Genomic DNA, 22446 nt, shown 5'->3' with positions numbered 1-22446 from the left:
GAATAAACACCAGTGCACTGTGAAATAAACGTCCATATAATTGTGAAATGCATCCCAGAAAAGCACAACACTTGAGGTAGATGGGCTGAGCCCGATCAGATCCAGCGATGTGCACATGCACTGTCTCTCTCCTCATTAGACATATATGACATGCACTCAGGGTGAACCCTTTCTAGGTTCCATGTAATCTTCTACAGAATAAGAACTCCACAGATGGCAGGTAGTAAGTACTTCTTTGTGTCTGTGGTGTGTGACTTCTCTCTTTCTATTTCCTTGTGCCAGCAACCATTGTAAGACTTCCATAGAAGTTTTACATTCGATTTGAAATTTCCTATCTTTTTCAATCTGCAGCACTGTAATTTTCTGTAAAATGCAATATGGTAAAGTAGATGAGTTCTGTATTCATATGGTGTACAGAACGCCCCCCAGAAAATGAAATTTCTTGCTTGTGTGATTGGCTTGTTGATTTTCCCAGAAGCCTGCATACAAGTCCAATTTTTGTGCATCCCCACTTAGTCCAGTTCCACTTGGTTCCTGCTGGAACTTAGACCAAGTGGAACTAGACTAAATTGCATTTTAGTGTAAATATGAGATCTGAGGTCTTTTGATCCCAGATCTCATTTTTAAGAAGTGCTGTCATGCTTTTTTTTTTTTCTATTGTAGTAGGAATAAAAGTGACACTTTTTTATTTAAAAGAACAGTGTAAAAATTAAAACTAAAAGGTAAAATAAATGTAAAAAAATGTTAAACGCTCCCCGTCCCGCCAAGCTTGCGTGCAAAAGTGAACGCATATGTGAATAGTGGCTGCATATGAAAACGGTATTAAAACCACACATGTGAGGTATCGTCACGATCAGTAGAGTGAGAGCAATAATTTAAGCCCTAGAACTCCTCTGTAAAACAAAACATATGACCTGTAGAAATTTTTAAACGTTGCATATGGAGATTTTTAAGGGTAAAAGTTTGTCGTCATTCCATGAGCGGACGCAACTTTGAAGAGTGTCATGTTGAGTATCAATTTACTTGGCATATCATCTTTGACAATATAAAAAAATTGGGCTAACTTTATTGTTGTCTTATTTTTTAATTAAAAAAAGTGTATTTTTTCCAGAAAAAGTGCACTTGTAAGACTTCTGCGCAAATACGGCGTGACAAAAACTATTGTATCAACCACCATTTTATTCTCTAGGGTGTTAAAAAAAAAAATATATATATATAATGTTTTTATTTTCTAGCAAAAACAACCAGCTATTCTTCACATAGAATTCAAATTGGTCATTCATTTTTTGACCAATCCAAATTTGAATTGTTCTGAAAATTTGGAATTTGTTAGAAAATTAATAAACAAAACTAAATTAAACGAAATAAAATTAAACAAAAATTTCCAAAACAAATTAACAAAACAAAATTGGTAATATAACAAATCCACCCGAAATGAAACAAAATAATTTTTTCCATTCTGCACATATTCTCCATTCTGCACATACTTTGAATATTTATCTATATAACTATCTATATTAATGATGATGATATCTATATGTCTCTGACTATTATAGGTGGCACGACAATGTCTGATTCCAGGTTTGATGCTATTGCCATGCATGACATGGCCTCTGCAGAGGATCATACAAAGCAACGGGAGTTAAAAGATGATCTACCAATGAAAACAACTAATGTTGTAGGTGAAATCCTCTCCACTAAACAGCTGATTGTCCGGAGGGGACTAGCATTGCTTCTATGCATTAGTCTACTTATGATTAGTATCGCTGTCAAACTTTTTACTACCAAAAAGTAATGCAAAAACGAATGAGCCTTGATGAACACACCTAAATGAATATGTTGCCTTTCCAGGACAGTTTCCTCACTACATTCAGTTCCAAAAATCTTTGTAATCCTGACCTAAGTAACCAGTTCTGAAGACTTTTCATAGTTTGTTTTACAAAAAAAAAGTGAGAAAACAGCAAGTCCAAAACAGAACAATGTGACTTCCAATAAATAAAGAATATGAATTGCCGTCAATAAAAGTCTAACCAGAAGGCAATCAGTTACTTCCAACCAAGCCATAATATTAAGCATAACAGAATAAAATTTGGTAAAATGGTCGAAAAGCGATAGTTGTATAAAAAACAATACATATAATAGTAAACTCTTTGACTGAAGGCAAACAGTCTGTCTTATTATTACACTGAACATGCATTATTATGCAGTATTATAACAGAAATCGAACAGTTAGTAGGATATACTTTTTTTTTTTTTTACTATAAGGGTTATATCCTCCAAATAATCTGTACATAGCTAAAGCTGGAGATGTAAGGGTAGGGTCACTAATCATGCATTCCAAAGCTTCTCAAAATGTTGAGAGCTCCCTCTACAAGTGTACATTAGACTTTCTGTATGTAGGATGGAATTCACCTGTCTATCCAGGTGCATGTTGTAGGGGATAAAGGAGATACATAACCAGTGTTGTGCTATGTTTTTTATGTCCAAGTAGAGTGTAGCAGAATTCCCATTTACTCACAGGCTCCTTTAACTCTATTTCCCACAACTCCCTAGGTTTTTGGACACACCCAGAAAGCTAGATTTCTCTGTCTTCCCTCCCTTAGCAGCTTATCTAGAAAAATTGTGGTTGGAAGCTACCTATAGATTATAAGTGGAAGGGTGCCCCAGAGATTTTATGGACAAGGGATAATATCAAATAAAGAAGTGTAAAAGTATATATAAAAAAGTTCAACATTTATTGATTTACAAAGATAAGATTTACATGGGAAAATGTTAAAAGCAAAGGGCGATGGTCATGTTACAATAATATACAGCTGAATTCTGAATCATGGAGATGGTCTCATAGTGGGAGGCCAATCGATTATACATGAATTCAGAAATCCCAACATGTTTCGGAAATAGTTAAATTCCTTGTTCAGCGGCTGCTTTGATGCAAGCTGTATTGTCTAGTAACACAATAGCAAAATAAGAATTATCAAATCAAAAGTAAAATACGTATAGGTGTTTACATATGATGTTAACAGAAAATTGTACAAGCAACAATCTAGGAAGTAGCTTGGGGATAAAAAGGACAGGCAATTATGAATCCAAGGATACTTACAAAATGACAATCATTGGCAAAATAAGATACACATCAGAATCCGCTTAAGTCAAGGTCTCTGTCTCAAGTGGCCCATCATATGGGTCATTCACAGGGAGGGGCTCTCCGTGGTGAGTAGAAAAACATATGCAATGTTCCCTAGCCAAATAGTGGCATATGGGTCACCAAAAAAGAAGTTGCAAAAAAGGAAGTAGAAGAAACAGGAGAGCCTCTCTGCCAAAGGAGGGGGGTGTACCGACATATTCGGCAACCCATTGCAGTTTGATATGGAAGTGACGTTCCATTGCCACCATCTTGCTACACCCCACACTCGTCCACAGTAAGGATACACTAAGAAGGGAGAGAACAGACATTTTGTTACACCCACTGGAGTTTTGCATTTTACAAGTATTTATAACAGTAAAGTCCATTTATATAGTGAAATACAGTACTTACAACTCAGTCTGACTGCTTAGATGTTGAATTTTAAAAGCAGCAAACGTCTGTCAGATTAGCAAACCAGTGAGATGAGCAAGCTTGCCGCTGCTTTTAAAATTCAAGATCTAAGTAGTCAGACGGAGTTGTAAGTACTATATTTCACTATATACACTGACTTTACTGTTATATATATACGTGTAAAATGCAAAACTCTGGTGGGTGTAACATGTCCGCTTTCCCCCTTCTTAGTGTATCCTTAATGTGGATGAGTGTGGGGTGTAGCAAGATGGCAGCAACGGAACTTCACTTCCCTGGCAAAATGTGATGGGTCGTCGAATATGTCGTTACAGGGGTACGGTCAGGCAACTGAATCCATGAGGATTGGTGCAAAGCCAAGATGGAACCCCTAAACACAAAAATGTATATTATATAAGTGTGGTGTTTGGGTCAAGAAAACTGGTTTCTGCATGTGGAGAGAAAATAGGTTGTGCAAAGGCTATGTAAGGCAAATGCATATGAAGTAAATAGACTGAAGTAATATAGGGTAGACAGAGTTTAAGGAGTTTAATGGTTTAAACCAGATAAATAATTTGGATAGTGTGGCAGGCAGCCTACACAGGGCTTTGAATGGAGTGTGCTGATAAGCACACAATGATGTCTAATCAGAAAGGAAAAGCTGCATAAAGGTGAATAAGATCAAATTAAAAGCAAACAAAGTGTCCTTTTAGGCAGTGGAAAGATCCTGTGTAGCCACTGCTAAGGGTACTGACTGAATATACAGTATCTCACAAAAAAGAGAGTACACCCCTTACATTTTTGTAAATATTTTATTATATCCTTTCATTTGGCAACACTGAAGAAATTACACTTTGCTACAGTGTAAAGTAGTGAGTGCACAGTTTGTATAACATTGTAAATTTGCTTTCCCCTCAAAATAACTAAACACATAGTCATTAATGTCTAAACCGCTGGCAACAAAAGTGAGTATACTCCTAAGTTAAAATGTCCAAATTTGGCCCAATTAGCCATTTTCCCTCCCTGGTGTCATGTGACTCATTTGTGAATGGGAAGCAGGTTTGTTCAATTTGGTGTTATCACTCTCACTCTTTCATACTGGTCACTAGAAGTTCAACATGGCACCTCATCACAAAGAACTCTGAGGATCTGAAAAAAAGAATACTTGCTCTACATAAAGATGGCCTAGGCTATAGGAAGATTGCCAATACCCTGAAACTGAGCTGCAGCATGGTGGTCAAGACCATAAAGCAGTTTAACAGGACAAGCTCCAATCAGAACAGGCTTCACCATGGTTTACCAAAGGAGTTGAGTGTATGCGCTCAGCGTCATATCTAGAGGTTATATTTGGGAAATAGACATATAAGTGCTGCCAGCATTGCTGCCTATATGAAAAGACTTCAATTGCACAACCAACATTAAATAAACCAGTGAGCAATCATGCTGCAAACTTCAATGCGTGAACAAATAAATCATTGACTGAATGATTAATTGTGCTATACAATAAATTAAATAAATGTATCCCTAGATTTGCAAAAAATAAATAAACAAATAAATATATCAATTGATGTATTGCACAATATTGTCCAAAGAAGTCCTTGATACAAACAAATCACTCTCAATGAGGATCAGTGTGAATTGATACAATGAAAAAGAGTTTCCAGCTTCAATGATATAGCAAAAAGTAGCCAAATAGTAGCAAATTAGTAGAAGTTCTTTTTTCACTTCAGATAAAAGCACCTGAAGGGGACATGACACAATCTTGGAGAAGATAGGCGTGAGCTGACCGAGGGGCACATTTCAGTGTTAGATGAAATTCCTCAGATCAGCTGAGGTGGCTGGCTGGGAATCCATCAGCTTGGTGATCCCCCAGCTCCGGCGGTGATGTCGGAGGGCCGCCGACACGGAAGATGGGCGGAAACATTCATCACAGTCATGGTCAAATAGCCAAGAGATGCCACAATTGAATAAATTGAAAACACATAACATTTTGGAAAAAGTGTATAAACAGAAAATACAAATACATAATCATACACAGTATGAATCTTGGATTATAGATATTATAGAGAGAAAAGAAAAAGGAGAGGAAAGTACCTCATGAATAATACAGGTGGTCTGGAATTCTATGAACATTAAAAAATGTGTTGGCATTAGCAAATTCACATATCTCTCTCAAACCCTCCAAAGGTAAAGCCCTGTAGAAAAGGTTTAAAATTGAAAGCTTCATTCAGGCCTGGAGGTGAAATGGCATTCAAATCCAAAATCTAAGCTCTCGCTGGAGGAGAATTTTATTAAGATCACCTCCGCGAGGGCTCAGATGTACTCGGTCCAGCACTAAGACTGTGACCCTGGGGAGGTGGCCATGGTGGACCTGGGCCACATGTCTCCCCAGGGATAGGTCTCGATTGTTGGTTTTCATGGTTGAAACATGGTGGTAATTCCTTTTCCACAAATTCTGAATGGTTTTCCCTATATAATAGCAACCACAGTCGCCTTGTAACAGGTATACGACCAACATGGTCTGCCAGTTGGTGAAATGTCTGGGGGTGAAGGTCCAGCCATTAGGCAAATGTATATCTTTTTGAGTATCCACGTAACGAAATATAGGCACAGGAGCCACAAGGGAAAGTTTCCAGAAGTTTGCATGAATCTCCACATGTAGAACCTTTAAATACATTTTTAACCAACAAATCCCCAACAGAAAAGGCCTGTCTGTATGTGACCAGAGGTGCTGCAAATGGTCCTATTGTAGGGTCGGAGGCCAAAATGTGCCAGCATTTGTGGAAAATATTTTTACTTTAAGGTGTTCGTTGGAGTAGGTCGTGATAATTCGGGTATAGTAGTAGGGTGTGGTAGCATCCTTCTTGTGGGAAAAAATCTGATTGTGTTTATTCATGTTAGCTACCCAATTGAATGCCTTCTTCAGGTATTAATGGCTGTAGCCTCTTTCTAGTAGACATCGTTTGAGGCCTTTCACCTCATGTTTGATGTCTGTGTCATTTGAACAATTGGGTTTGGTTCGCAGGTACTGACTGCAGGTGTCAGGGCTGGCTTAGTCCTTCCTTCTCTGGGCTGGCTGCTCAGCTGTCGGCTAATTGCCAGCTCTCATTTCTCTCCACAGTCACCCAGCTGTTCCTGATCCGGCTCGCCTGACCTGCCTATTTACAGCTGTCCAGCTCACTTCATCACTGCCTTTGCCTTGGTCACATCACAAGAAACCATCACCTGTGGTTCTGTTTAAAGACTTGCTGGCTCCTTATCCTGCTTGCTGTTGCTCCACTTGGATCCCTGACTTCTGGCCTGGCTGATTACCCGATCTGGTTATTGAACTCTGGACTGGCTGACTACTCTATCCAGTTACTGGACTCTGGCTATGCTTTGACTACGCTTACTCTATTTACCTTTTTATTTTTTATTATTAAACAAGTGTGATTTAATTGTACTTCTGTCTCGGTCTGGTTCACGGTTTCTGACAGTAGGCGAAGGCCATGAATTCAGAAGATAGTCAATCCACTTGTCGCTAATATTTTTTCCAGATTGGATGAGCAAGATGACCGCATGAATCAGTTTGCCATAGCGTTACAAACAAGTCGCACGGCTCACCTGGAATCCCCTCACCTCACCTGTGGCTGCTCCAGTACAACCTGAGTTGCAGGCCGCCCCTTTTGCTGCACCAATCTCTGTACAGGCACCCACCTCAAGTATTCCCTCCATAAGAGGTATGTCTGGTTCCACCCCACTTCCCCAGCGATTTGGGGGCGATCCAGTTCAATGCAGAGGGTTTCTCAATCAGGTTGAGATTTACTTTGAAATGCTTCCCCAGGCATTTTCCACGGACAGAAGCAAAGTAGGTTTTGTGATATCTTTGCTTTCTGAGAGAGCCTTGGCCTGGGCAAACCCTCCATGGGAGACGCAAAAACCTGTTGTCTTGAGTTACCCTGACTTTGTGGCCTCCTTTAAAAGGATATTTGACGTTCCTGCACACTCCGCTTCTGCTGCCAAGTGCCTCATGTTCAAACAAACAGAGTATGAGAACTGTTGCCGACTACGCCATTGAATTCCGTACTCTGGCAGCAGAGGTTGCTTGGAGCAATGAGGCCCTCGTAGCTGCTTTTTCTCATGGTCTCTCGGATTCCTTTAGGGATGAAATAGCAGCCTGAGATTTACCCACTGAGCTGGAGAGCTTGATCTCGTTTGCCACCCTCATTGACTCAGAGAAAGATCTTCTTTGAAGGAGCGCTTGCAAAAGCCTCCTGTACATTTGCCTCCGAGCTTTGTAGTCCCACCCGTGCCTCCCTCACATCCCATGCCTCCTGTTGCCAAGTCGGTCAGTGAAGATGAACCCATGCACTTAGGCTTCATGTGTCTCTCTGTGGAGGAGAGAGCCTTTAGGAGGAGGGAGAGATTGTGCCTTTATTGTGGCCAGGCAGGTCACTTTTTGAAGTCTTGTCCTACCCATCCAGGGAACGCCCGAACCTGGAGGTCCTGTCATGGACAGATCTTAGGTGGCGTTGTTTCATCCCCAGTTATCCAGAAGGATAAGCCCCTGGTTTTGGTCATCCTTTCTTGGGCTGAGTCGTCCATCGAGATACAGGCTCTAATCGACTCTGGGGGCTGCAGGCCTGTTCATTGATGCTGCATTTGTTTCACATCGCTCGATTTCGCTGCAGCTGCGTGACACTCCACTCCGTACTGCAGTGCTCCAGACTTACCATTCTCCCAAGGCAGCTGGCCATCCTGGGAAGAATTAACTCATTTGGGCCATCTCCCAACAATTATGGTGGCCTAGTCTACGGGCTGATGTTACTGTCTTCATAGCTGCCTGTCCCGTGTGTGCTCAGAGTAAGACTCCACGACACCTTCCAGTGGGCCTTCTACAACCCATACCCAATGGAGAGAGGCCCTGGACTCACCTGTCTATGGATTTCATTGTGGAATTGCCCAACTCCCAAGGCAACACTGTCAGGCCGCGTACACACGCGGGGACTGTTCGCCCAACTTTGTTCGTCAAACAGTTTGAGCGGACAGTCCGCTCAAAATTAGCATGGACGGACTTGGCCACACACGACGAACGAACAGTCCGCTGAAACTTGCACGATGACGTGAACGGCACGTACGACGGGACTAGAAATACAACGTCCTATACACTGCAATGCAACCTTCGCCGTGTAAATCCTTTCTGAGCATGCGCGGAACTTAGTTTGACGAACAAGCCTACACACGGGCGGACTGTCCGCTCAAACCAAGTTTCAGCGGACAGTTTTACGGAATTTCCGAAAAACTTTGTTCGTCAGACTGTCCGCTGAAACTGTCCGCTGAAGCCCACACATGAGCGGACTGTCCGCCGAAACACTGTTCAGCGGACAAAGTTGGGCGAACAGTCCCCGCGTGTGTACGCGGCCTTATCCTTATGGTGGCTGACCGGTTCTCAAAGATGTGTCATTGTATTCCACTTAAGAAGTTGCCCAGCTCTAAGGAACTGGCTTCCATTTTTGCTCGGGAGATCTTTCGCTTACATGGGCTAACCAAGGTGATTGTCTCGGACAGGGGCAGTCAGTTTGTCTCCCGTTTCTGGTTAGCCTTTTGTGCACAGTTGGGAATCCAGCTTGCGTTCTCTTCTGCGTATCACCCGCAGTCTAATGGGGCCTCAGAATGAGCCAATCAGTCCTTGGAGCAATTCCTATGTTGCTATATTTCTGACCATCATAACAACTGGTCTGACCTATTACCTTGGGCAGGGTTTGCTCACAACAGTGCCTTGAATTCTGCCTCCCGATTGTCTCCATTTATGGCAAATTATGGTTTCCAATCTTCCATGTTGCCTGACTCGTTTGTTCCACAGAGTATTCCTGCATTAGAGGAGCATCTCCGTGGTCTTCGTTCCACTTGGGTACAAGTCCAGGAGGCTTTGCGTCATGCTAATGATAGGTACAGACTCCATGCTGACCGCAGACACCTGTCTGCGCCTTCCTACCAGGTTGGGGACAGGGTCTGGCTGTCATCTCGCAACCTCCAGCTTCGTGTTCCCTCACTGGAGTTTGCACCTCGGTTTATTGGGTCGTTCCGTATCCTTCGCAGGATTAACCCAGTAGCTTATACGTTGGACCTTCCTCCTAGTATGCTCATCTCTAATGTGTTTCATGTCTCCTTATTAAAACCGTTGGTCTGTAACCAGTTTACCACCTCGGTGCCACGCCCTCACCCTATTCTGGTTGAGAACCATGAGGAGTATGAGGTACAATCCATTGTTGACTCCCGTAGGTTCCGTGTGCGCATACAGTACCTGGTGCATTGAAAGGGGTACGGTCCGGAGGAATGCTGCTGGGTTTCATCCTCTGACGTACATGCCCCTGTTCTCCTCCGCGAGTTCCATAGACGGTTTCCCCTCAAGCCCGGTGGCCCTCCGAGGGAGAGGGGTCATTGGGGGGGTACTGTCAGGGCTGGCTTAGCCCTTCCTCCTCTGGGCTGGCCGCTCAGCTGTCGGCTAATTACCAACTCTCTTCTCTTTCCACAGTTACCAGCTGTTCCCAATGATGCTCATTTAACCTGCCTATTTAAAGCCTTCCTGCTCACTTTTTCATTTGCCTTCGCATTGGTCACATCACAGGGAACCATCTCCTGCTTTTTGTTTCAAAACTGGCTTGCTGAAATCCCACCTGGCTTCTTATCCTGCTTGCGGTTGCTCTCCTTGGATCCTTGACTTCCAGCCTGGCTGATTACCCGATCTGGTTAATAAACTTTGGACTGGCTGACTACCCGATCTGGCTACAGGACTCATATTATCGCAGGTGGCGGCATATTATCATCTGTTGCGCTTATCCATGCGCCGGATCATACGCTCACTTAATAATTTATCTGGCGCACAAAATAAGGTATGAACCGACGCATTCATCTTAGTAGTCTTGGTGTTCTTCGACCCAGGCCTGTAAGTAATATGGAAAGAAAACTGAGTAAAGAAGAGTGCCCACCTGGCCTGACGTGGTCTCAACCTCTTTGCAGCTTTTAAATACTCAAGATTCTTGTGGTCCGTGTAGACAAGAATTGGATGTGCCGCTCCCTCCAAAAAGGTACCGCCACTCTTCGAGTGCGGCCTTAATTGGCAGTAGTCTTCAGTCGCCTACATCGTAGTTCCTCTCGGCTTCAGATAGTTTGCGGGAAAAGAATGCAACTGGGTGCAAAAGAGCCTTAGGTCCATGTCTCTGGGAGAGTACTGCCCCAACAGCAATCTCTGAAGTGTCTACCTCCAGAATATACGGTAGTGCTGGATCAGGAGTGTTAAGACGGATGCAGAAGTAAACAGGCTGTCTGAGCTTAGGAAGACCAATGGAATTGAGTACCCTGTTTAGTTAATTTTGTGATGGGAAAATGATAGTGGAAAATCCCTTAATAAACTCCCGGTAAAAGTTTGCGAAGCCCACAAAGTGCTGAATGCCCTTTTTGTGAGTAGGGGCTGGCCAGTCCAGAATGGCAGAGACCTTCTGAGGGTCCATTTTTATGCCCTCCACAGAAATAATCAGTCCCAGGAACTGAATGCTCTGTTGTTCGAACACACACTTCTCGGGTTTTGCATACAAGCCATGGCATCGAAGTCTTGTTAATACCTTCTTAACATGTTCATGGTGCTCGATCAGGGAAATTGAAGGAATGGCTGGCCTCACAAAATAGTATAAATTAAATAGCAACAAATACATAATGTACCATCATCCAGATTTAAATTGAATTATATAAATCTTTTTTTTTTAATATTCTTTCTCTGTGGTCTCCCCTTCTTTTTCTTTCAATTCCTTTTCCTTCTCTTCTCCCCCCCCCCCCCTTTTCTCTTTTCATTTCTTTGGGAACATGTCATCAACTTCAACATGATATGGTGACTATTCATTGGGATCATCCACCTTCCGTTGCACTTTTTACTTGATCTGCCGTTTTTACTGGCATGATTCATCACTATTATTTGGCAATTGAGTATATTCGATTCATTTTATCTAGACTTAGTCCCTTGGCTTTGCATAAATTGCCTCCCCCAGTCGCCGCGAGAGGCTTGGCCGGGTGACCTCTGTACCTCGATAGTACTGGTGGTTGGGTAAGCAGCTGCTTATTTTTGATCCTTTTTCTTACCCCAATCACCTAAATAACACCTGAACTGTAATGTTTATGGCAATATCATTGTTACTATATTATGAATGTTTTCTATATATCTTTCAGATGTATTCCTTGTATTTCCTTATGAAGCAGTCATACCGCAAAACTAGTCGAAATACGAAATACCATACCATCTGTAATTTTAGAAATTGATTGTTCTTTTTTTGTATTAATAAATTGTTCAAATTTTTATGCTTGTTTATATATTCATTTGTATATCCTTAACTTGTACCGAGATAGTCCAAATGCTCCTCTTTCTTGGTGGGTCTTGGTTGGGGACCAGACTCCCAAACCTCTATTCTGTGCGATCAGGGAAGGGGAGAAGATCAGGATATCATCCGAATATACAATAAAGAACAAGTCAAGATAGTCTCTGAAAATATCATTCAAAAAATGCTGGAATGTAGCAGGGGCGTTGCAGAGCCCCAAGCACATGACTAAATATTCAAAATTAGAATATACAAATGGTGCAGCGCAAATAAAAGTCCACCAAAAATTGATCACATATCACTGTGTGACAGCCGAGAAAACGGGAAGAAACCACGTTAGTGAGATAGCTTTTCTTTTTTGTGTGACCACTCCTTCCACCAGTACAAACTCTTACCAGCTGGGATGGACCTCTGAATTCTCAGATGGTCAAACATGCAGATTCATACTCATAGTATGCAGGAGCCTCACTGGTTGGTTTCCCACGTGTGGATAGAGAGAACTTCAAATCCCCTTCATCAACGGTCAGATGTAGCCGGCTTCCAATATATGCTCAACTCCAGGTGTATATTGGCGAATATATGTGGGCAAGAAAAAAATCTGAAGGAACCTCAGCCCAAAATAAATGTGCAAAAAGGGATGAAAAATGATCTAAGTGTAGCTTAAAAAGGATCGTTTTATTTAATATTCACAATTACAGAAAATGAAAATAAAAATAAACATAAAAATAGTAGCCAAAAATTCCATTGTAATAATCCACAAACTTATACTGATATTGCTGTGTCAGTACTCAAAAGCCACCACAAGATGCCAGTGTGGTAGCTTGTATGATGCCAAAGAGCAGAGTGCACAGCGGAGAAAAAAACAGTTCAAGTGTATTAAAGCGGGAGTCCACCGGGACTCCGCGTTTTTTTTTTTTTTAAAAGCCAGCAGCTACAAATACTGCAGCTGCTGACTTTTAAAATAGTGACACTTACCTGTCCAGCGCGCCCGCGATGTCGGCACCCGAAACCGATCTCTAGGTCGTCTGTCGGGTCCTGCCGCTGCCATCTTGGGTATGGGAATCAGGAAATGGAGCCTTTCGGCTTCATTTCCCGGTTCCCTACTGCGCATGCGCGAATCACGCTGCGCAATAAGGACGCTCCCCGCTGCCTCTGGGATCTGTGTGTTTCCCAGCAGGCAGCGGGGCACTTGCGGGAAGGGGCGGGCACTTGCGGAAAGGGGCGTAAGTTACGCCCCTTTCCGCAGAGAGCTATCCCGGAAGTGGGTGCAGTTACCTGGATTATCCAGGTAACTGCACCCCCCTCCCCCCTGAAAGGTGCCGATTGTGGCAACGGAGGGGGGGAGGGTTTCGATGAGCGGAAGGTCCACTTTAGGGTGGACCTCCGCATTAAATAATGACACTGTCCTAGTGCAAATACACCAAGCCGCCACAAGATACCAGTGTGGCAGCTTGTATAGTGTAAAAAGCAGAGCACACAGCAGAGAATGAAATATCAAACAGAAACAAACTGGGCGGCGGGTGACATCCGCGAATAAGCTCCTCTCCCCGTACGTATGTTACGTCCTATCAGGACTTCATCAGTCGTGGGTGGAGCTTAACGGCGTCACCCTTAACATTTAAATAGTACACTGGTTACCATGGTTAGCCTGGACGTTATAGCCCAGCGGCGACCGGAAGTGGAAGCCAGCTATACTAAGATGCCAGAATGATGCTGCTTTTCACATGGGGACACTTAGACAAGCCTTCATACACAGTGAACCATAAATAATTATTAATATCAATTAATATAAAAGGGACAAAACAAGGGCAATGGTAACAACAGTACCAAATTAAAGAAACCCAGCTGTCATATTTTACTACCAAAATAATATATTAAAACATGTTAATAAAACTACAAATTCCATCATGCCTGTGGCAGTCTTGGAATGCATCATGGGACTTGTAGTTTCCCCACCCCTCCATTATATGTACCAGAATCTGATGAATGTGATCTGTAGGAATCTCTAGAGCCTCCGGGTAAGATCTTTGCTTCACGTTCAGTCGTCATAGAAGACTGGGGATTTTTTTTCCTGAAGATTCTAAAGGCTATAGCTGACCAGACATGGATCAAAATTTAGTCTGGTTCAACAGGGACCAGAGGAATTTCAACCCAGGTGTAGCCCCTGTGGTCTACCAATCAACTTCCCTGTTGGGGGGGGGGAGCCACTTGATCAGTCCAGCACTGTAGTCTATAACCCGCAGATCTGTGTATTTGTAGAGGTGGGGAGGTGTCCCGATGTAAGAATACAAATGAGGATTCCCCACCAATGTGTGGATGGGGGGAATTGAGTCTCAGATTGTGTGTTTGGGGTGATTTTTATATTGTAGGTGTTACCGGCCTCAAAATGTGAATTAAGAGAACCGATGATTGTAGACGCGATGAGATAAGGTGATCAGCTTGGCGTGGACTGCAAAGAATCACACAAACAGCATGAGATATGACCACTGACTTTATGGCTGGAAGTAGTTTTTTTTTTACATAACAATACATCTTTTACATTTTTATAGTCACATGTTTATAAACATTAACAATATATATAATACAGATTTTAACTAAAGTATTTAAATACGTAGTTACAACAATGAACATTACTAAATTTTAATAACATATATATCCCTGTTATTCAGTGTTATAGATAATTATCTTTATCTCTCTGGTACATTTTAAGTGTGCAATAATCATACTAGCAATGCATTGCTTTAATACAAATATTTTCATGGTAGTACTCTTTTTTAACCACTACATGGTGCACATTGCATGTCTGTATGATGCAATACATAAGCTTTACATACAATAGGTTTTTTTCTATATTAAATAACAGAAAACATGTGCTTCTATAAATCTATGCCATTTTCAATAAATCAGGTTTAAATATACCTATTTAGAATGGTTTAGTGTTTATCATAGACATTTGTTTTGACTAATGCAGTATTTTCATGTTCTTATGCACTTTTCACTTGTTTCTGACACATGCTGTTCTAAACTTCTAATTACAGCAAAACTATAGCATAAAATCTGCTGAGACTTTTTCTGCATCTGCTCAAGATGTTTAGGAATCTTTCTATCACAGGTTAATACAGATTAGGAATGATTTAGAGTACATACCTGCAAAGAATCACACAAACAGCATGAGATATGACCACTGACTTTATGGCTGGAAGTAGTTTAATTTCCAGTCACATGGTGTGTGGCCTTATATAGACTCTGTTTGTGTACCTTCTCTGCCATCTACTGGTTATTAATAGAATAGAAGGGAGATGTTTAGAAATATAAAAAAAAATGAATATGTACTTTGCTTTGGGGTGTCTGTTTTGTGACCATATAAACCCCAGTCCGTCACACTCTCCCCTCCTTCAGTTAATGGCTCCCGACATTAAACTCAATTGGTATCTGAACACTAGTGATTTAAGTAACCCAAATAGGTACTTGTTGCCACCAAGGAGCTACGTTAACTATGTGGCATGTCATGGGAGTAGCTAGCATTGTAGGAGTTTGTATGGTGTGAATCTGACTTGGTATGTCTCTTGGCTGACCTAGTGTGTCATACGTAAAGATCTCTTTAGGCTTAGCTTGTCTGGTAGATCTTCTGACAGGAGTTGAGTCTTCTCCATCAACATCATTTTCCATTTGCATATCTTGGTTCACAGGTAAGTCTTGACTTACTGAGGGTAATTCTGCAGTGTCTAGTCCCACCATGTCTGTAGCCCAGATTTGGTCGCCAACTACTGTTTCATCATTTTGTTCTTGTTCAAGATTGGGTGTGGTAGTTGTAGGATAGAACTCTTCAGCAGAAACTCTTAATGGAATTTTCTGTACGTTTTGAGAGTTTGGTTGAGACACAACATGATCATGACTTTCTGTAGTCTCTGGTATATAAGGATAATACCATCTTTCTTCATCTGAACATTCCTCCTCCTGGTCCACATCCATTCTGGTATCCTTTCTGTTACTTGATTGCCTTTGTTTCATCGGTACTCTTGGAATGTGTCCTTCAATTGGTAGGTCATTTACTGGTAGTAAAAGATTTCTGTGCAGTACTCGAATAGTCTTTTTACCACTTTCAGGCTGAATTTTGTACACAGGCCCATTTTTGATTCTTTCTACCACTTTGTGTACTGATTCTTCCCAGTATGAACGAAGTTTACCAGGTCCTCCTCTTTCAGAGAGATTTCGTACTAAGACCCGATCACCCGGTTGAAGAGGTGCTCCTTTTATCTGTTTGTCATAGTACTTCTTCCCTTTAGCAGATGATTTTTTGCTATTCTCGGATGCGATTTTGTAAGCTTCTTGCATTCTAGATGCCCATTTCTGAGTAAATGTTGGTTGACTTTCTGATTCCAAATTTAGGTTGAGCATTAGGTCAATTGGCAAACGAGGAGATCTTCCATACAATAGAAAGAATGGCGAGTATCCTGTGGCTTCATGCCTGGTGCAATTGTATGCATGAACCATATGTGGAAGATGTTCTTTCCAATCTGACTTTTTCTCTTCCTCTAAGGTGCGAAGCATCTGTAACAAAGTACGGTTCAGTCTCTCCACTGGGTTACCCTGTGGATGGTATGGAGTAGTTCTTGAATGAGAAATCCCTGCCAATCGTTGCAATGTCTGAAATAAGTTGTTTTCAAATTCTCTTCCTTGGTCATGGTGGAGTTTCTCTGGATAGCCAAAACGTGGTATGAAATCTTGAAAGATCTTTTCTGCCGCCGTTTTTCCAGATTTGTTCTTAGTTGGATACGCTTGTGCAAAGCGTGTGAAATGATCAACTATTACAAGTATATACTCATATCCTCCTTTGCTTTTCTCCAAGTGAAGATAATCAATGGATACTAACTCCAAAGGTGAACTGGTAGTAATCAAACCCATAGGTGCTCTTTCGGTGATATTTGGACGCTTTCGTTTGATGCAGCTGCACTTCTTCAGCACATATTCATCAATGTCTCTTTGCATAAATGGCCAGTAAAATCGTTCACGTGCTAGGTGGGTTACCTTCTCAGTACCAATGTGACCCATGTCATCATGAAGATTTCTTAAGACCAATGGTTTTAACTTTTCTGGTAGAACTAGCTGTTTTCGGGTTCCAGAGTGTCGGTAGAGGATTCCTTCATCGACTCTGAGTTTATTCCATTCATGTATCAAACGTCTTGTTTTGCTGGTCATACTCTCCTTTTCTTTGTGGTTTGGAATCCAGTTGTTCTCCTTAAGCCAGACCACTTCTCTAATGTTGGTATCGTCTTGTTGTAATCCTCTGATATTCTCCTGAGTCATTGGGCAGATTGTCTGTCCTTTCAGCAATTCTTCGGCCACATCACTTTCTGAGTGAAGAGTCAATGAAGCCACCCCTAATGCCTCTTCTTCGTCAACAGCTTTGCTCCCTTGCCACATAGCTGACACAACCTCAGATGGTACAAGCTCTGTGTACTCACTTAGATTCTTCGTGAGTTCCACCGGAAATCGTGACAGTGTATCTGCGTCTGCATTCTGTTTACCTGGCCTGTACTTGATATCGAAGTGGAAATCAGCCAACTCGCCAACCCAGCGATGACCCACAGCATTCAGTCTGGCAGTACTCAATACATATGTCAATGGGTTGTTGTCTGTGTAAACGGTGAATGTTGGAGCGTAGTACAAGTAATCTCTGAATTTGTCACAGACTGCCCACTTGAGAGCTAAAAACTCAAGTTTACCAGAGTGAAGATGGTAATTGCGCTCTGCTGGAGTCAATGTTCTGGAGCCAAACCCAATAACACAAAGTTTTTCTCCTTGTCGTTGGTATAGTACAGCACCTAGGCCTTCATTGGAAGCATCAGTGTGTAAGACGAAGGGTAAGTCAAAATCAGGGTATGCTAGAATTGGTGGATTGGTTAGCATGTCCACCAGTCTGGATACTACAGCTTGATGTTTGGGTGTCCATTGAATCAGTGTTTTAGATGGCACTTGTGCTTTGTTCCCGTTTTTCTTTATAGATTCCCTCCGATTGTTTTTGGGGATGGATGTAGCAGATTCTTTCTCAGTGTTCTGCAAAAGTTCATACAGTGGTTTAGCAATTCGAGAGAAATCTTGAATGAAGGACCTGTAGTAGCTCAGGAATCCTAACAAAGATCTGACTCCTCCCACTGTTTTTGGTTCTTCCCTTTTCAAATGTAATACCGCTTCAAGATCTTTTGGGTCAATTTTTATGCCTTCTTCTGACACCATTCGTCCAAGGTATCGAATCTGTCGTTTAAAGAGTTCACACTTCTTCGGTCTAAGTTTGATACCATGCTCACGCATTCGACTAAGCACTTGCCTAATATCATTGACATGCTCCTGAAAAGTTTAGGAGTAGCAAAGTACGTCATCCAAGTATGGAGAACAACATTTGTCTCTGATGCCCTCTAATACATTCTCCATGCATCTCTGAAAAGCTGCTGGGGCATTCGTTAATCCAAATGGAATACGGTTCAACTCCAGGAGTCCCCAGGGGGTGCTGAAAGCCGTCAGATGTCTGGAGTTTTCATGCACAAAGCCTTGATGATACGCACTACCCTGGTCCAGGATTGAGAACCACGTAAATCCTCCTAAACTATCCAGCAGATCTTGTATTCTGGGTAGTGGATGTCTATCTGGGATAGTCTATCGGTTTAACTCCCTAAAGTCAACACATAGTCGTAGGCTACTGTCCTTCTTTCGAACACAAACAACTGGTGATGAGTATGCTGAAGAAGATTTTGTTACCCAACCTCGGTCAAGAAGGTTTTGGATATATTCTTTCACTTCTTTGTATAGGGGTTTCGGTATCGAATTGTAGCGTTTCTGGACAGGAGTTTCATCTTTCAGATTTATCCTCAGTTTCAGGTTAGGGATGCATCCTATGTCTCCCTCATCTCGAGCAAAGACATCTGATTCATCATATAACATTTGTCTCGCTATCTCCTGTTCTTCTTCTGAGAGATCTTCCAAATTGACAGGTGGGTGCCACTTAACAGATTTGTTAGTGGGTAGCTGATTTCCAGTGTCCCCTTGATTCAACTGGTTTACATGAAACACCCTTTTCTTCTGATCAATTCCCTTTCCATCGTCTTTGTTTGGAGACAATGGTAGAATCTCAGCTGCTGGAGAAATGGTACCCAATACTGTTCTGGGTGGAAGGTAGATGTCATGTTGAGCACGGTTCAGTATAGGTATCTTCACCAGTTTAGAGAACCCATTTGGCACATCTACCACTGAAGGAAATAGTTCAAGTCCTTCCTCAACTGGATATTCGGGAAGTGGTTCAAATGACATGATTCCTCCTTTCGGCCAAGCTCTAATTCTGCATTTGACTTCACATAGCTCGCCTTCTTTAATCTGGAGTCCCTTCTTCCCCACTTTGACCATACGACTATCGAATATTTCTCCTGGGTCAGTTGCTTGACTGACAGCGTTGACAATGTTATTCGCTACACTCTGTCTTACTTTCATAGCTTCACTCAGCAAGATAGTCAGGTTTTGGGTGCTGTTTGGTCGGTCACGGTTTTCTCTGATCAATTCTTCGATAACATTAAACCCAAGAATTGGATTGTCATTACAGCAGTCACTCACCAGCATTGGCACATAAATGGCTGAGTTTCCATGTCCACTACTTTCGAATTCCAGGCAGACTTCAATCCACCCGATGAATGGAATGATAGAACCATTTGCAGCTGTAATGGATAAGTTGTCATCACAAAGTAAATCTTGTATGTGCCTAATGGAGACGCTGGGTAGAAACTTTTCTAACCATGCCTTCCCGACAATGCTGACCTGAGCTCCTGTATCCATCAACATGTCAACCGGTACACCATTCATCCGACATGACAGTAGGCATTTTCCTCCAATTAATTGTGCTACATGTTGTTTGGAGAATCCATTCTCTTTTGGGAGTGTTCTAGTTGACCGGTGGGTGAATACCCTGTTTACCCTAGCATGGGACAGATCATTTGAGGTGGTCACTGGTTGTCCCTTTCCCAGTGACCGTCTGTCGTTTCCCGACTGCCTTCTTTTCTTCAAGCAATCAACCGCTCTGTGTCCTGTCCAACCACAGTAGAAACAATGGTAGCAGTTCTGACTCTCTCGTTTAATGCAATCATCACACCTGGGCTTACAGTGAGTTGTATCTGGAACTTGAACATTGGTTAGTGACTTAGTCATTTGGTTTCCAACAATAGGAGTTAGCTTCATCATCTTTTCCAGGTTCTTTGTGAGAGCAGAGACCTGTGTTGTTAGTTCCATTAATGCAGTGTGATTTGCTCTAGCATCTCCCTCAACTCCCTTTTGGAAGGTGTCTTTTTCGCTATTCCCTGGTGTCTGGGATGAATGAACAGTAATAGGTTTATGTTTAGGTGCACTGTTTAAGCGTCTCTGCCTTTCTGTTTCCTCATCAACTGATCTGGTGACTTGCTCTATGATAAAGTCATCCGTTACTGTCAAATCAGACACATAAGGCTTGATATCTCGTCTAACATTAGAATTTTTCTCATTTAGTCCCTGATAGAGTGTATGAAGGAATATGCCTTGCACCAGTTTTTTGTCATAGTTAAACTCTTGCCTATCATGTTGTGATGTGGACAGAACTTTTTGTTTTAACCCCACTAGCCTGTAAACAAATTGTTGTGCTGTTTCTCTTTCTTGCTGGGTAGCATTGCTAAGGTCCTTAAATAACTCATTACCACTTCGTTCTCTCATATGTGACTTCAAAAACCTTTTCAATTCAGCAACAGTAAGATCATCTTTGTCAGTCAACATATCTTTAAAATTACCAGGTTTGATTAATCTCAACACTGTGCGTATAATTTCAGATTCAGGGAATTTTTCTGTTAGACCCTCGTCAATTTGTCTGCACACGCTACTGTAACTCATGTCCGAACCATGATCTGAAATTACACCACCATGCATTTTAAATTCTCTACGTGGCAATAAAGCAACAACATCAGTTAATCTCACCACCTCCGATACCTGTTCAGTCCTTGCAGTCCCACTACTTATTTTTTTGCAGCGGTTGCAATGTCCACAGTTGGTGTACTTTCCTTGTTAAGTTTTAGTTCATTGATCTTGTCTTGGATGATGAGTAGGTAAGACATACCTTGATCTTCCAACTTTTCCAGCTGATCACTTCTCAAGTAGCCTTTAATAAATTCAACAAGTTCCATTTCGTTGGTACCAGTCACTGATGGAACGTCCACGTCTCTTTCATCTTCCAGCGTAATAGCGAGGCTATGCAGCTGTTCTTCATTAAGCAGATGAATTTGTTTCTGGATATCCCACATCAGCGCACGACGAGGAGACGCCATCTCTGTTGCAATCTGAAGACTTGCACTCACAAGGCAGACGACACTCACGACTCTCCTTGTAGCTCTGTAGCAGGCTCACGCTTGTTTTGCACTTCCCTCTCACTGGTAACACAACGAATCCCGGCACACGAGCCCCCAAAATTTTACCGGCCTCAAAATGTGAATTAAGAGAACCGATGATTGTAGACGCAATGAGATAAGGTGATCAGCTTGGCGTGGACTGCAAAGAATCACACAAACAGCATGAGATATGACCACTGACTTTATGGCTGGAAGTAGTTTTTTTTTTACATAACAATACATCTTTTACATTTTTATAGTCACATGTTTATAAACATTAACAATATATATAATACAGATTTTAACTAAAGTATTTAAATACGTAGTTACAACAATGAACATTACTAAATTTTAATAACATATATATCCCTGTTATTCAGTGTTATAGATAATTATCTTTATCTCTCTGGTACATTTTAAGTGTGCAATAATCATACTAGCAATGCATTGCTTTAATACAAATATTTTCATGGTAGTACTCTTTTTTAACCACTACATGGTGCACATTGCATGTCTGTATGATGCAATACATAAGCTTTACATACAATAGGTTTTTTTCTATATTAAATAACAGAAAACATGTGCTTCTATAAATCTATGCCATTTTCAATAAATCAGGTTTAAATATACCTATTTAGAATGGTTTAGTGTTTATCATAGACATTTGTTCTGACTAATGCAGTATTTTCATGTTCTTATGCACTTTTCACTTGTTTCTGACACATGCTGTTCTAAACTTCTAATTACAGCAAAACTATAGCATAAAATCTGCTGAGACTTTTTCTGCATCTGCTCAAGATGTTTAGGAATCTTTCTATCACAGGTTAATACAGATTAGGAATGATTTAGAGTACATACCTGCAAAGAATCACACAAACAGCATGAGATATGACCACTGACTTTATGGCTGGAAGTAGTTTAATTTCCAGTCACATGGTGTGTGGCCTTATATAGACTCTGTTTGTTTGTGTACCTTCTCTGCCATCTACTGGTTATTAATAGAATAGAAGGGAGATGTATAAAAAAAAATGAATATGTACTTTGCTTTGGGGTGTCTGTTTTGTGACCATATAAACCCCAGTCCGTCACATAGGCAGCTTAAAAATGTTACCCCAGCATTTCCTATTCCTGATATATGGCTGCTCTACCATGTACCTGTATTAGGAGGTCTCCTATTCTC

The 22446-nt window shown here is 41.6% G+C and overlaps 1 protein-coding gene across 1 annotated transcript in view; it reads left to right on the top strand.

Moving 5' to 3' along the window:
• The window catches only part of LOC143983031 (multidrug and toxin extrusion protein 2-like), a 292152-nt gene extending 289709 nt beyond the window's left edge, over positions 1–2443 (top strand). Inside the window, exon 17 of the mRNA XM_077482258.1 lies at positions 1557–2443. Within this exon, the coding sequence (XP_077338384.1) occupies positions 1557–1795 (239 nt within the window). The 3' untranslated portion in view covers positions 1796–2443. The remainder of the gene's footprint in view (positions 1–1556) is intronic.
• Positions 2444–22446: the final 20003 nt, after the last annotated feature.

The sequence above is a fragment of the Lithobates pipiens genome, unplaced genomic scaffold, assembly GCF_037356315.1.
Source record: "Lithobates pipiens isolate NorthernLeopardFrog02 unplaced genomic scaffold, aLitPip1_a1.2 Scaffold_16, whole genome shotgun sequence".
NCBI classification, from domain to species: Eukaryota; Metazoa; Chordata; class Amphibia; order Anura; family Ranidae; genus Lithobates; species Lithobates pipiens.
Note: the sequence above shows the minus strand (reverse complement) of the source record. Positions and strands in the feature narration are given on the sequence as shown.